The 15,423-nt window shown below is 26.7% G+C and overlaps 5 protein-coding genes across 7 annotated transcripts in view; 2 read left to right on the forward strand and 3 right to left on the reverse strand.

Annotated features, from left to right (window-relative positions):
* The window catches only part of LOC103576871 (division abnormally delayed protein), a 44,216-nt gene extending 38,248 nt beyond the window's left edge, over positions 1 to 5,968 (forward strand). Inside the window, exon 8 of the mRNA XM_008557286.2 lies at positions 93 to 5,968. Coding sequence (XP_008555508.1) covers positions 93 to 211 — 119 coding nt within the window. The 3' untranslated portion in view covers positions 212 to 5,968. The remainder of the gene's footprint in view (positions 1 to 92) is intronic.
* Positions 5,969 to 7,526: 1,558 nt separating this feature from the next.
* Positions 7,527 to 10,075, reverse strand: LOC103576872 (inositol polyphosphate multikinase). Its single transcript, XM_008557287.3, has 5 exons — positions 9,592 to 10,075; positions 9,259 to 9,483; positions 8,759 to 8,932; positions 8,423 to 8,683; positions 7,527 to 8,340 (listed from the first exon to the last, which is right to left on the reverse strand). Exons 2-5 carry the CDS (start codon positions 9,431 to 9,433, stop codon positions 7,646 to 7,648), a joined length of 1,305 nt encoding a protein of 434 aa, XP_008555509.1. The 5' UTR covers positions 9,434 to 9,483; positions 9,592 to 10,075; the 3' UTR covers positions 7,527 to 7,645.
* Positions 10,076 to 10,259: 184 nt separating this feature from the next.
* LOC103576876 (meiotic nuclear division protein 1 homolog) lies at positions 10,260 to 12,693 on the forward strand. 3 transcript variants are annotated; one of them, XM_008557291.1, is made up of 5 exons: positions 10,260 to 10,405; positions 11,560 to 11,899; positions 11,979 to 12,084; positions 12,145 to 12,291; positions 12,527 to 12,693. In XM_008557291.1, exons 2-5 carry the CDS (start codon positions 11,676 to 11,678, stop codon positions 12,662 to 12,664), a joined length of 615 nt encoding a protein of 204 aa, XP_008555513.1. In that variant the 5' UTR covers positions 10,260 to 10,405; positions 11,560 to 11,675; the 3' UTR covers positions 12,665 to 12,693. The 3 variants fall into 3 exon arrangements, with proteins under 3 accessions (XP_008555513.1, XP_008555512.1, XP_008555515.1); XM_008557290.1 differs by having other exon boundaries at positions 10,260 to 10,379; XM_008557293.1 differs by having other exon boundaries at positions 10,400 to 10,463.
* Positions 10,705 to 11,329, reverse strand: LOC103576875 (zinc finger HIT domain-containing protein 1). The gene is made up of 2 exons (XM_008557289.3): positions 11,182 to 11,329; positions 10,705 to 11,113 (listed from the first exon to the last, which is right to left on the reverse strand). Exons 1-2 carry the CDS (start codon positions 11,327 to 11,329, stop codon positions 10,788 to 10,790), a joined length of 474 nt encoding a protein of 157 aa, XP_008555511.1. The 3' UTR covers positions 10,705 to 10,787.
* Positions 11,417 to 12,842, reverse strand: LOC103576874 (general transcription factor IIH subunit 5). Its single transcript, XM_008557288.3, has 2 exons — positions 12,705 to 12,842; positions 11,417 to 11,608 (listed from the first exon to the last, which is right to left on the reverse strand). Exons 1-2 carry the CDS (start codon positions 12,737 to 12,739, stop codon positions 11,422 to 11,424), a joined length of 222 nt encoding a protein of 73 aa, XP_008555510.1. The 5' UTR covers positions 12,740 to 12,842; the 3' UTR covers positions 11,417 to 11,421.
* Between the last annotated feature and the right edge of the window lie 2,581 nt (positions 12,843 to 15,423).

A 15,423-nucleotide genomic window follows, 5' to 3' on the forward strand; every position in this document is an offset into this window, starting at 1 on the left:
TTTACTGCTTCTCACTTAATTAAATATATATATCACCACAAACTCCTAGACGCAATACTAATTCAATTTCTTTTTTCTCAATAATGTTCCAGACCCACCAGGTACGAATAATGGGAAGAAATCGGACGATGTACAGTCCAGCAGTTTGCCAGTAATCAGGGTCGATTTTATAGTGCTGCTTCTCAGCAGTCTCGCTGTCTGCGGTGCCTAGAGGGTTATTGACAATCCTCCCAGTACGGTAGCGTAAAAAAAACGTTAAAAAACTGGAATGATGGATGAATATAAATGTGTGCGAATGAATAGAGTGAGAGTGTCAGAGAAAAAAAGGCTTGAGAAGTAAATGGAGGAATTGGAAATGTTTTTTTTTTCTTGCATTACAACTGAGTGAATAAAAAATAAGGTTTTAAAGAGAGAAAACGAGCTCAAGTTGAGAAATAAACGATGAAAGTAATCGTTTACTGCCCATCACATTATGCGCATATAAGATTCTTTGGTTCAAGTCTCTCATTTTCCACCTTACTCACCTTATATTATTATATACCACATCCATATACATATATAATGATACTAATAATAATAATAATAATAATAATAATAAAAATACTACATAATACTTATATATAAATATACATATACGTACACGCAAAGTATAATTCAGCGTAACTCTCAGACTACTATAACCCAGCATTCGTCGGGTGATATAACGTATGCCATATCTCAAATTTAACTGCCCAAATGCCAATCGCGTGTCCAACAGTTTTCTTTTAGTTTTAATATTTTAAAATAAATTTTTTTTTATTAAACATGACCTTGCTGTGTTCGTCATATTAGTCTCGCTGCGGGACGCGTGAAAGCATTAGCAGCTGCAAGACGAAAAAGGCCGGCGTCGTTACGTTCAATCCTTTTTTTTACTCTCGTTTTTATCCTTTACCGCAAGTAATATAAACTAGTAATTAATAAGTTTATAAAAAGTCACATCGTATGTCATTATACACGTATTTTATCATTACTTTCAATCATTATGAATGAAAATATAAGACACAAGTGTTGCGCTCACAGTTATTTTTGTACACTTATTATTATTACATCAATTATTACTAATTTTATAATTTGCCACTAATGTACACAATCTGAGCGGGTAAATTTGAATGTATTACGGAAAAATTTAAATTAAATTAATGCTTGTAGGGGAAATTGTTTGCGGCGCGTCGGCCTGCGGCGTTTGCCTTTTCCGTTGTTTTTATTGTTAAATTAAATTATTTAAATAATTAATAATTATTTTAAAATGAAAACTGTGCCTTTTAAAAATTATACCGGTGTGCCGCGCGTCATAAGCTTCTTTAGGATCACTTATATAAAATATATAGTTGTACAGAAAATTCTTTGCTGAATATATATGCAATATATATGTGTATATTGAATATAAAAGTGGGTGTAAATTGTATGTATGTATATGAAATTAAACAAATACGTCAACGAACTCTGTAAAGTCTGTCAAGTTTTATTTTTATTAAAATAAATAGTTAATGCAGATTTATTTAAACTCCTCGGAGTGAAATTTACTCCAAAGAGGAGTTTAATTTAATATTTAAACTCTGAATTAGAGTAAAAGCGGATTTAAATAAAGCCCGGGTAATTCCGATATCTCTCCGCTGGAAAAATAAACTCCCAGTGATTTTTTTCTACTCCGAATGACGAATGACGAAGTGAATTTTAATTAAAATAAAATCCGTAATCACTAGAGGTGTACAAATTCGGTCCGAATCGAAACTTTTTGAATTATTCGTAACTTTTTAAATTACTCGAAAAAATTATTATCAACTTTGAAATATTCAATTTTAATTTAATAGAGAGCTTACTTTTTAAAGTAAACAAAAATAATTTTTTTGTAAATTCGTGTCTGTGCTCTATGTACCTCAGACAAAAATTTGAATAATTAGAAAAACAATTTTAATTTCATTAAAAATAAAATTTTGTAATTATTTATGAATGTTGATGTAACTGACAAGTGGGAATTTTAAAAATTTTTGAATAAATAATTAAAATGCAAGTAGAATAAAAATTTAAAAATGCGTATTGAGATCAATGAAAAATCCATAGGCGCATTTTTTTAAAATTCATAAAATTCCTCACGCCTGCTACATTCACTCTCACAATCATTTGTAAATTTTCGTATAATTCCTAAAGTTTTAAATTATTCGATTCGATTCGATATAAATAATGTGTAAGTTCAAACTATTTGCACACCCCTATCAATTCTTCAAATTAACTCTCGATTTTTAAAAATGTACGTAGACATTTACCAGCCGTTATAAATTTACTTTACAAAACATAAAAGTTAAAAGAAATAAAACAGAAGTGAAACGTATATTTAAACTAAAATTACTATTAGTTATAAATAATTTTTTTTAGCCGGTTCAAATTAAAAAACTAAATAACAGGAATATTTATTAGTAGCAATAATAATAATACAATACCGTAGATTTAAATAGTTAAATTGTAATTGTTAAAATTAATATTGAATGAAAAAAATAAAGAGTGACAGAGTGGACATTTAGTTAAGAGAATAAGTGTGTAAGTATATGTGTGTTAGGATGATGCGTGATCACTCAACGGATGCTGGCCGCGGTGCGAACACGATGATAATGATGAAGAAGACGGATAACAAAATAAAAAAATTTTTTAAAGATGAACAAGTATAAGAAGACGAAGAAAGAGTCAGCATAACGTGGGACGACATGATAAACTTGCTTTGGCTTTTGTCGTCTGCCGAAATTTAAGGTCCTCGACCTTTCCACTCTCTTCTCTTGTCCTTCTCTGAGCTCAATTCTCATCTCGTTCTCACGAGAGCAAGAGTCTTGACGTGATTGTAATGAGAATAATTCTCAATTGAATGACTGACTGTATGTTGTGATGTGGTTATTAAAGAAATAGTTGAAAGAGCTTGTAAATAGAGAGGATGTGTGCCGTATTTATATATAAATATTTTATTGTATTAAATACTATCGATTTATTAATTAATTATTCATTGATTTATTCAATATATATATTATTATTATTATTATAAATATATATACAAATATATTAGTTATTGTAAAAGATTTCTAACGAACAATTTGATAACAAAATCAACAGCTAGCTCGCGTAATTGATTTCGATCATCCAGTTTAAGAAAGTGAAATAATAATAATAATAAAAAAGAGCAATATCGTTTATTATTGTGGTGGCTCGTCCACAAGCGGCCTCGTTAAAGTCTCCCAGTGTTTCTCTCGTCGACATCAACAACAACTGTCTTTTTAAATTTAACTAAATACGCACATTTATTACTGATGACTGAATATTATACATGATTTCATTTTTCACTATTTAATATTTTATACTTGCATTTATTTTATTTTTTTTTTAAATTTAAATTTAAATACTAAGACAGCTGTGCTGATTGTCATGCTGAAAATAACAGTAATTAAAAGCATTTATTTTTATTTAAATAAACAAAATAAATACTGACAGAAAAAATTTTAAAAAATGCGCGGGAAAAATTTTCAAAAATTTAAATGAATTTTTTTTAAAAATTCATGTCAATTTACTTGGTAATTAAAAAGAATAGAACTGTCAGATGTCAGTTACTTTCAGCATCATTGATAATTTTGACATGTGTATAGATTTAAAAAAAAACAACGGCCATTTATTGATAGTCAACGGCAATAAAATTGTCTCGCATCGAAATTATACTCAATCTTTTTTTTTAAAAATATATATAGTGATCTCTGTATCTGAGCATCAAGTAATTTAAATAAACAAAAAAAAACGTACTAACAAAATGCGCTTGACATTCTATAATAAAGTATAGACTAATATTGTAATACGCTCATGATTTTATTTCGTTTATTAATAATAATTATACTTAAAATAATAAAATTAATTAATTATTGGTTCATTAATCAAACAATCAATTATTTTAATTCAATTTTTATTGTCTTTATTAACTATTATTATCTTCCTGTAGATATTAATTAGGCCACGTAGCGTTTGCGTAGATAGAATTTCGAGGCCTACTACTACGTTTGGCGGACGTCTGTGATTATTAACGAAAAGTAATAAAAAAAAATAAAAATAATAATAATATTAATAAATAGCTAGTTAACGATTTTAAAAATAAACTGACGCAAGTGTCATAATATTATTATTTTTTAAAAAATGTAATAATAATTGCGTAATGTCTTTGTTTTGTGATTGCTGTTTTAAGGACATTCTTAGAAACTACCCCCACCCCTGCTTTTTATTCAATATTCAATGACTTTTAAATAATCGTTCTATCGACATTGAAATTTTATTAATTAATTAAACAATTGAAACATTAATTGAAAAAAGGACGATTTCGCCAAGGTATAGATTTTTAAAAAAATGACACAATTGTCATCAATTAGGAGTTAAACGAAATTTCATTTAAATCTTCCTGTGAAATTACAATTTGAATTTCCAAATTTTGTAGGCTAAAATTTATTAACTAAATTTCCTTTGGCTCCTAATTGATGACAACTGTAAGTAATTTTCTTTTAAATCTATATCTGGTTATTTTCAATCAATGCTTCAATTATTTTTTAATAAATGAATTGAATTTAAACATCGTTATGACAGATCTAGTTCATTGAATATTTTTAAAAAGTAAAGGATATTGTCTGAGAATGTCCTTAAGGATATTCTTACTGTGCTCCCACTTTATAAAAATATTCAATGACTTTTTAACTGTCATAGCCGTATTTAAATTTTATTGATTTAATAAATAAAAGTTTATGCATTAATTTAAAAAAGGACAATGTTACAATTTCGTCGAGATATAAATTAAAAAAAAAAGAAATTACTTACAATTGATGTCAATTGAGAGTTAAACGAAATTCCTCAAATAAATTCCTGAAAATCTTCATGCTCATTTTATAATTTGAATTTTAAAATTTATTTTCCAAATTTCATTTGACTCTTAATTGATGACAACTGTGTTATTTTTTAAAAATATATGCCCGGTTGACGTATCAACGCTTAATTTTTTAATTAATTTATAAAATTTGAATACGGTTCTGTCATAGTCATTAAATATTTTTAAAAAGTGAGGGGAGAGAAGATTGTCTAAGAATACCTTAAGTAAAACTGGTGTAATAATAAAATATAATTTGTCGAAATGAAAATATGTGGAAAGAAATTTAAAAAAAAAAAGTATAAATACTATTTTTGTTTGTAAACAGCAAGTGGTTTATTTTAAGTCAATTTCTTGTCATAAGAATCGTGTAAGCTTTATCCAATTTAGTTTAGTATCAAGAAACGTTCACAAGCAATTGCTTCTATCACGAAACTCAATTGATTGAGTCACGAATGAATCGGGCAATTTCATTTGTAAAAGGATATTTTTCACTCTTTTTCACCCTACAAATTGTAACACAATCACCCGACTCTGCCTTATAACTCTCTTGTCTTCTCTATACATATATTGATATTTATTTTAACTTTTTATTTTTAACTCTACTTCAACTATTTTTCTTTATTTTTTTTTTAATTCCACTTTATTTCCTTCTTTCTCTATTTTCACCTCGACAAATTATCAGCAAAAGGGCGACATAAAAGTTTACCGCTTGCTTTTTACACCAGGCGCCAATGCCTTTTTTTTTATTACTTGTCGCGACGACATTCGTGTAAAATCTATTAGACAAACCTAAAAAAAGATGGCATATATGAATATAAAAATGTTATAAATTGTGCGCAAATTTAAATGTAAAACTAAACGAAATAACGTAATTGATTAGTTATTATTATTATAAATTGTGAAAATAATTGTATAGGCAATTGTAAACATAAAATATAAATATATAAATATATATATATATATAAATATAAATATAAATATTATGCTATAATAAATGTTATGAATTATCAAGAAATGAATTAATTGAAATTATTATAATTCTGTCAGTTGAGATAATTCACACGAATGATGTAAAATATATATTATAGAATTTAATTAAAATGAAAAATTTAAAAATTTTGATGCATTTATTTACTTCTTTTTTTTATTTTAGTAAGATTAAGGGGGAAAGGGTTTGAGATTCAAAAAAACAGAGGATATTTTTGTGATTTTTTTTTTCAGAGTATGCTCTTTTTTTAAATTTTTAAAATTTGTAACATTATTAAGCATCATTCCAAAAATATTATGCTAAATTTTCATAAAAAGATATTGAAAAATAAGCCAATGGTAGTGGGGAGAGACGAGTCGAAAATAAAGACTCAATACCGTAGACAGGATAAATCATGACTGCTTCATCTGAAATCAAAAAACCAAAAAGATTTCTTTGGTACGAAAATTTATCTTAAATTTGAAAGAAGGATTTTTTTTCAATAATTACTCGTTTTTTAAGTAAACAAAAAGAAAAATTTTTGGCAAAAATCAGAGTTTTTTATTGCACTTTTACCAAAAATTCAAAAATTTATATTTTGTTTATTCCTTCATTCAAATCCATCAAACTTATGTACTCAAGAAATCTTTTTGGTTTTTTAATTTCAGGTGAGGCAGTCATGAGTTATCCTGCCTACTGAAGACTTTATTTTTGACTCGTCTCTCCCCACTGTCACTAGCTTATTTTTCAATATTTTTTCATGAAAATTTAGGAGAATATTCTTGGAATGATGCTTAATCATGTCACAAATTTTAAGAATTTGAATAAAGAAGGTATTCTGAAAACTCAGACCCCTTTCTCCTTAATCTTAATTTGCATGACTCCTGATCACAAGGACCCGATTCTTAAAAAATTCATAGCTTTAAGTGGAAACAGTGATTTGTCACTGTTCAATTCCTTTAAAAATTGGATAGTTTTCCAGTTTTTTTTAGACCCGCTGAAACTTTCATAGAATTATATTTAAAAAAATATTTTTAGATATCTTGACAAGTTATTAATCGATTTTCTACGTCAACACAGTTCTCGACTGAAATTTTTAAATTGAAATTTCATATTTCACAAATGAGACCGACCCTAGTAATTAATTTTCACTAATTTAAAAATATAATAATTCATTAGTGTTTCTGTTTCATTTATTTTTTAATGAAAAAACTTTTTCTCCTGCACTTCGTACCAATTGAATTTACTGAAGTTGAGTACTAGTTATATATTAACATGTTCTAGTAGTATTTGAATAAGTACTCGTGTAATTTATACAAATTTCGTTATCACAATTTTTATATAAAGTTACTGATTAAAATAAATTTCTAATTATCTTAAAAGAGAGGAAATTGCAAGCTCTTTCAAATGAGTACCTACAACCCAACTTTTTTTCAAGTTTTTAAACATGCATATATATATTTATATATATAAATTTGTTTTAATTTTAAAAATGAATAAGGCATATGGGTACTCTTTTTAAAGCTCTTCCAGTTTGTAATTCACCCAGCCAAAAAAATTACGAAATTTTCTTTTTAATTTCAATAAAAACAAAAATATTTCTGGACCTCAGGGGAATTAAATAAAAATTTTAAATTTCTCAAGTGATTTCAAAAGATTTATTTTATGACAATACAGCCTGTACTTAAAAATGCAAAATAATTACATTATTATTATCAATATGAACACAGTCTTCAGTAAGTATTTATTTATTTAATTATTTGTTATTTTTTATTGTGACTCATGTCATCATTGGAGCAAATCAAAAAAGATTCAAATATTTTAATAAGATTCTCAAGGCCTTGTAAATAATTAGCATCAACTTCATGAACTTCTGTCGGAAACACATGAGTGAAATCAATAATTTTAACACGCACCCAATCACGATGTAGTTTATTTGTTAATTGATCCAACAAATCAACATAATCATCCTTCATTTCCATGATATCACGCTCAAAATTATTATCAAATGAGTGAGTGCGGCAAAGTTTGACATTATTGCTGTCAATATTAAGATAACGACTGCTCCCATTGATGGAGTGGTCGGAGTTTGATTTTTCCAGAGTATTTTTTCCATTTATTTTTAAAAATTGATTAGATGCAGGACTTGATGACAATGGAGATATACATCTAGGGGAACTAAATCCACTGGAGTACGCGCTGTGAGATGGTGATGTCATCGGTGATCCTACACGCGGATGCAGTTCATAAAACTTTCCATTGCAATCATCTGCTATTTCTTTAGCAATTATCTTTTTCAAACGTTTGGCATCGTAAGCTATCAATATTGAACTTGAATAAAAACGTAAATCTGTTTGCAGACGAAAGAATGAAAGTATTTCCCAAAGTGATGCTAAGATCTGGACAATTAAACTTCTGCACAAGTGTTCCGGTGTAATGTTACAAAACATGCGCAAAACTATAAAAATAAATGAATTAAAATTTTTTTAAAATTATTTTAAATAAATATTTAAGTAATGATTATTAAATAAATTAATTACCGTCAAATATAGCATCGGGTTTTATTTTTTTCCCGTAATTTTTATCAAATTTACGAAAGTTACCAGTTGTTATGTCATAATACTGAAAGCCAGGAATACAAAGTGAGTGAGCCTGTTTAAATTCCTTATATTTAAAATCTTCTTTTAATTTTTTCGCGGGTCCTGCCAAAGGATCCCAAGTACGTTTGCCGATTTTAATATCCATGACACATGGCTCGATCATTCCTTCCGTAATGTCTTGCAAAATTAAAAATTTTACAGCTGCAATTAAATATAAAACAGTTAATAATAATGATAATTAATTATTATTGATAATTAATTATAATAAAAAATTACGTTTCTTCATGACATTGAACTCAACAGAACCAAAATACTCGGGGGTTATTTTAGACAAAGCTTTATATATTTCATCACTTGATGTTTTTATTTTTTCATAAAAATCTTTTTCTCTTTCATACAAATCTTCTTTGATACAAGGTTTATAAATTCTTTCATTTCTCTTGAGCATTCCTGGATAAATAAATAAAATAATATATTAATATTTTGATAAGTATGATACTAAAGTTAACAGACATCTTGTAATTTTTTGATTTTTTTTTCTACAAATCAATTACAAAAAAAAAAAAAAACTAAAAATATGCACTTGTAGAAAATTAAAAAAGCTACAAGTGCAATTTTTCAAAATATTTTTTTTTATAGTTTATCGCTCTAAAAAGAAATCCAAAAATTGCTAAACGTCAGGTAACTTCAGAATCATTTTTTTTTGCTCTGATTTCTTGAAAAAAAAAATCTGAATATAGTTAATTGTCTGTTAATTACTGATCATAAATAATTACCAATAATTCCATTGCTTGAATCATACGAATGACCTGCAACTTGTGACTCCAATAATTTTAAACCTTTAGGTAATTTTATCTCTCCATCTTCTTCAGTAATATTTATTTCTTCCTCCAGATGAAAGACATCATCATCATCATCATCAAACGTGTCACCTAATTGTAACATTTCCATCCTTGTAAAATTTAAGTATCAAATATTTAAACCTCATTCACAATTTAATCCTAAAAACAAAAATTATTAAATAAATAAATTATCGCATCCTACAATAAATAAATAAATAAATAAATAAATAAATAAATAAAATTACAAAACAAAAATATATGACTTACATAAATAAATAAATAATTTGTAATTTAATAAAAATAATTATAGGTTATAGTGAACCATGATCACATTCCACACGCTAACAAAACAAACCATCGACCATAAACTATTTAAAAGTATTTTGTTATCATTTGAAATCAACTGACTCATTGCCAGTGAATCACATTTTCAATGACATTTTTATTATTAAATTCTTAATACTTATTATATAGATATATGTCGTTATTTACACTTAATGTACTAATTTGTTCTTATCTAGTCGAGGTTAATTAACATTTCAAATATTTTTTTAATGACACTCAAATATTTAATTATTTAGTTTTTATTTAATCAACCATTAAAGACAACAAGTGTTTATTTAAATAACAAAAGAAAGTCATAAATATTTTATCACTCTTATAAATAAACAACTTGTTTTCATATTAATAATAAATAATATATAAGCAACTAAATAATTCAATATAAACTCACCCGGAGAGACAACGACCCTCGGAAATCTCTCCCGCTACAAATTACTTTTGAACTGCGCGCGCGCAACTAAAGTGGGGGGAAATTTAAAACACAGAATACAGAGAGTGGGAGTAAAATCCGAAAATACCCGAGGCTGACTCTCTTACTAGTCATAGAGGACGATTTTACTTTTTGTCATCAAAAGATGGCGGTAGTTTTCAAAACAAATTACACGCGCCTTTTTTACTTGACTAAAATAATCTAACCAATTAAAATAAATACCGGGTATTGAATTAAGTATATAAATATTTATTATCTGTCTATGTTGATAAGCGACATCCAGGTATTTTTAAATATATGAGCATGGTAGTGAGTAATAAAATAAAATATAAGTTTTTTTTACTAAATGACATTTTGGTTATTGGGAGTAAGTTAAAATTTTAAAGAGGTTACAGAGGCGGTTAAAAAATATTCTTTTAAGTGTTGGGGTCTTGTTTTATGCATTAACTTGAATACCAACACATTTTTACTATTTTTTTGTTTTCTATGAAAAAGATATCGAGTATTCTTAGGCAGTGTTTGTATTTTTTTTTTATGATGAAATTACAGGAAATTTTTTTGATTTTCATCTTTATCCATGTTTAAAACTAAAAATAATAATACTGCAGTTTGTTATTAATTCAAATTTAATATATTTTATTTAATAAGTAAAAATAAAAAAACGCTTATATCGAATGAAGATAAAAATATTTCATGCCGTCCATTTGAGACAACGCGTGTCTAAATGAGTACCTAAACATTTAACAGAACAATATCTAGCTCCGCATGGAATACAAGTATAATTACTAGGAAAACCACAGACGGCACAGAAATGTCTCTCCGGAAATTTCGAAGGCGGTGCTTGTGCTGAAGAGTAATTTGGTGGATTTGGATTGTTATTTGCATCTTCTTCAACTAATTGAGAAAAAGTCTTACGATAACGCTGCTTGTAATACTCCGCAGACCGGGTTTTTTTTCTTCTCGAACCTCCACGTCCTTCTAGAGATTCTTGAAACTTGGGAGCTTTTTTACTCATGACTAAAAATAATATTTAAATTTTTATGATTGTCAATGTATTATTATTTTTTTTTTTTTTTAATATTTACCAAGATCTGCATGAGGATCATCATGAAAGTTGTCTTGTTCCAAAGCTTCCAAAGCTTTTCTTTGTCTTCTTTTACGCGCAGCTTCATCCAGCATTCGCTTTTGATACGCATCCTTAATCCTACCGGATTCTCTCCCTGCCATTTTCATCTTTACTTTTTTTTTTATTTAAAATATTAATGACGACTTAACTGCTGGTGGTTAAATAAAAATTAATAAAAAAATGAATTATGTTTGAGTATTTATATCCCTTTATCAGCTAAGGGAAATGAAATTTGATCCATAAGGTCATCAACTTTAGCTTGTAGAGTTTCTAAAATATCTGCGGATATAAATAAATGTTTTTCGTCTAAATCTTGAATAATAAATTTTTTTCCTAGGGCGTTTGTGTCATCCAAGTGTAAGAGAAATTGTTTCATAGCAGCGTCACTGGAAAAAAAATAAAGCAAACAAAAGATAAGTAAATATTTACAGTAATTAATTACAAGAGCTCAAGATGTCAACAAAAAGAGTAAGTCTAGATGAAAAACGTTCTCGTATGCTGCAATTATTTTACGAAAAGAGAGAATTTTTTACATTAAAAGAATTAGAAAAAATAGCACCCAAAGAAAAAGGAATTGTCTTGCAATCAGTGAAAGATATTATTCAGGCTTTAGTTGATGACGGATTAGTTCAAACAGATAAGATTGGATCTGCTATTTACTTTTGGGCTTTTCCCGGGTAAATTTCATTTAATTTATTTTATTGAATTTCTTTTTATTTTATTTTATTTTATTAAATATTATAATTATTTTTGTAGAGAAAATATAACGACAATAGAAAAAAGAATTGCGGAAACAGGAAAAAATATTGTAGCCGCGGAATTTAAATTACAAAAACTCGATTCTGAAATACAAAAACTACAGGTACTTTTAGTATTTAAATGAATGAATGAGAATAGTAATTTTTTTTATCATAATTTTTAGGAAGGAAAAGAAAATATTGAGCAGGTTAAACAAATTCTTGAACAACTAGAGCAATTAAAAGCTAAAGAAGTTGAAATTAAATCACAAATAGCTAAATTTAGTGACCATGATCCGGAAGTTATCGAACAATTATCTAACAAATCTGATGTAATTAATTCTTATCATTATTTTTTTGTTTATGATCCTGAAGTTAGCAGACGACAATTTTTTAATTTTTTTTTTAACGAATCAATTACGAAAAAAAAAAAAAAACTAAAAGCAATTTTTTTAAATATCTTTTTTTATAATGTCGTTTTTAAAAAATTTACAAATTATTAGACGTCGGCTAACTTCAGTCTCATTTTTATTTATAAAAATTAATTAAATTAATTGATTATTGTAGAAATATAAAGAAGCAGCAAATACGTGGACGGATAATATTTTTGCGATTCAAAGTTGGTGTAAAAATAAGTTTGATATAAATACAGAAGCTTTGAACAAACAGTTCCGTATTCCAGAAGATTTAGATTACATGGAATAATTAATCAATTAATTAATTAATTAATTAAAAATACACTTACCATTCAACTAAAATTCCTTTCATAACATTCACCATGATGCATTTAAGTAATTTGCTTTTTATCTGACAGCGTTTGTTTACTTTTAGGTTAAATGTCTAAAGCATTCCTCCATTTTATTTCTATTTAAATTTTCAACACCAGGTGGCAACATAATGCCGCGAAATGAAAAAATATAAATTTATATGTAATTTAATAAATTAATTTTTTTACTTTTATAATTATTCGTCTCATTAATTAATTAATTAATTAATAAATCATAAATAATTTTCAAATTAATTTATGATACTGAAGTTAGCCGAATCAATAAATTTATAGAAAAAAAAATATTCAAAAAATGTGCATATTTTTTTTTTTTAAATTGTCTTTGAAAATTTTTAATTGTCTACTAATTTCAGGATCATAAAATGTAGCAGACATAAGACATTTTATGACTTAAATTATTAAATAAATGATTTAAAATAATGAAATTCAAAAAAAATGCGCGTACGGATTTTTCATTGATCTAAACATGATTTTTAAATTTTTACTCCACTTAAATTTTATTTATTAATTCAAAAATTCCTACTAGCCAGTTATTTTACATCCATAAATATTTAATTTAAAAAAATATAAATATATTAATAAATTATATTATTATTGAGCATTGAATTTAGTAATTAAAAAATAAGTACATTACTAATTAACAATTTAACTCTTGGTATCATTAACATTAGTCTTAAAATTACTACTATTTTTATCACGAGGACTAAAGTATACGTCATCTCCTCCTTCTATTTCTTCAGTTACACCAAAGGAAGAAATAAAAACATTTAAAATAGTTACAAGAAATATACCAACAACAGTCCAATTATTTGTTTTATTAGCTTTAGGAATTTGTTCATCTTCTTTGACATCATACCTGCTATTCCAAATCAAACCGATACCAACAATAACTTGTAATAACAAACTGGCAACAATCATAGCCAGCGAAATATAATGAAACGGATGGCTTTTGTACTGCATAACATATCGCAGTTGATTAGCATTAGCCGATATCAGAGCAAGATCCATCATTCCCTGGGCAAGTGTTTTTTTTTGCTGATAAACATTAACATCAAAAATATTACTTCCAAGAGATCCAGAGTTTATTGACGGTCGCCCATACTGTCCACCGATATAATTATCATACATGTCCATGTAATCATCACTGTCATCATCATATCTACTTCCTCTGTTCCTGTTGCTGAACATATGGGTGTCATCTGATCCATAAGTAGGTCTAGGCACCAACCTATTGCCTGCTTCAAGAAAAAATGACGGCCGGCGTTTTATCGGCAAACTTCTACTTCTTGAAGTTCGGATATCAGAGTCTCTAGATCTTCGGTCTTCTTCATTGCCATGGATCTTAGGTATCTCGTCCATCAAAATAGTCGTCTCATTTAATTTACTATCAGATACTTTATTTGAATTCATTAATTTTTATAATACACGTGTTATCATTTAATTAAGACAACTTCACATTACATTCGTTTTTTGTCTTTTTTAAATTTTATTTATTTATTTAGCTGCTTGACTGACTTAATAACAAAGACTTGATACGTCCCGTGTACAAATAAATAGATCACCAATGCCCTGTCACGTTATCAAGGTCAATAGATTACTGTCCTTAATTAGAGACGAACCAGGTTGATGGACGATGCTAAATTACTGATATAATTTTTAGTCTAATTTAAAAACTTGCAGGATTTTAATTTAAATTTAAATATTTTTATTTTATAAATGTTTACTTTACATTCTTACAAGATGACTAATATCATTAATGATAAGTATAATAGTCTCTTTGAATATTATAAAATCAGCAACTACGTCGCTGGATAGTCTGTACATTTTTATAATTTCAGGGACACTGAGTACTTGGCAATTACTTAGTAACTTAAATGACGTAAGAAATATAATTATTTTAAATAAAAAAAATAACAGCTAAGTATATAAACTATAATTTAAGTTATTTATGTATATATATATATATATATATATATATATTAGGCTGATTCAAAAAATCGAATATTTTTTATTTTTTAAGGACAGAAGTTTTAATAGGAAAAAAAAAGCCTGTTAAAATTAGAACTTAATATCAAAGTAAAAAGTTTCTTATCAATTTTTGATAAATTTAATATTTCAAAAGTTATTCGAGGTCAAAGTTTAATTTTCAGAATTTTTACTATTTTCAAACTTTTCTGGTAAAACTATCAAACTTATTGCGAAATATTACAGGAAATTTTTCGTAGAAAGTTTCATTTCCAAAAAAGTCAAAAAATAGTAAAAATTTTGTAAATCCAACTTTGATCTCGAATAACTTGAAATATTAAATTTATCAAAAATTTATAAGAAACTTCTTTTATAGAGCGTTCAATCCTAAAAAGTGACCTTTTCATTAAACATTGATGAGTTATAAAATTCAAAATTTTCCCATGTTATTTGAATGGGAAACAGAAAATTGCAATCAGGAAGTATTCAATTTTGACGCTGAAACTTTTGGAAGTGTGTCTTTGTAAAAAAAAAAAAATAGTCAACGTTTTGAATTGGTCTAATATATATATATATATATATATATATATATATATATATATATATATATATATATATATATATATATATATATATGTGTAATAATAGTAAGATCTTTAAATAAATTCCTTTGTACTAGAGAATTACATAATCATGATTTGAAGTATTGAAC

This window comes from Microplitis demolitor, chromosome 7 (genome assembly GCF_026212275.2).
Source record: "Microplitis demolitor isolate Queensland-Clemson2020A chromosome 7, iyMicDemo2.1a, whole genome shotgun sequence".
NCBI classification, from domain to species: domain Eukaryota; kingdom Metazoa; phylum Arthropoda; class Insecta; order Hymenoptera; family Braconidae; genus Microplitis; species Microplitis demolitor.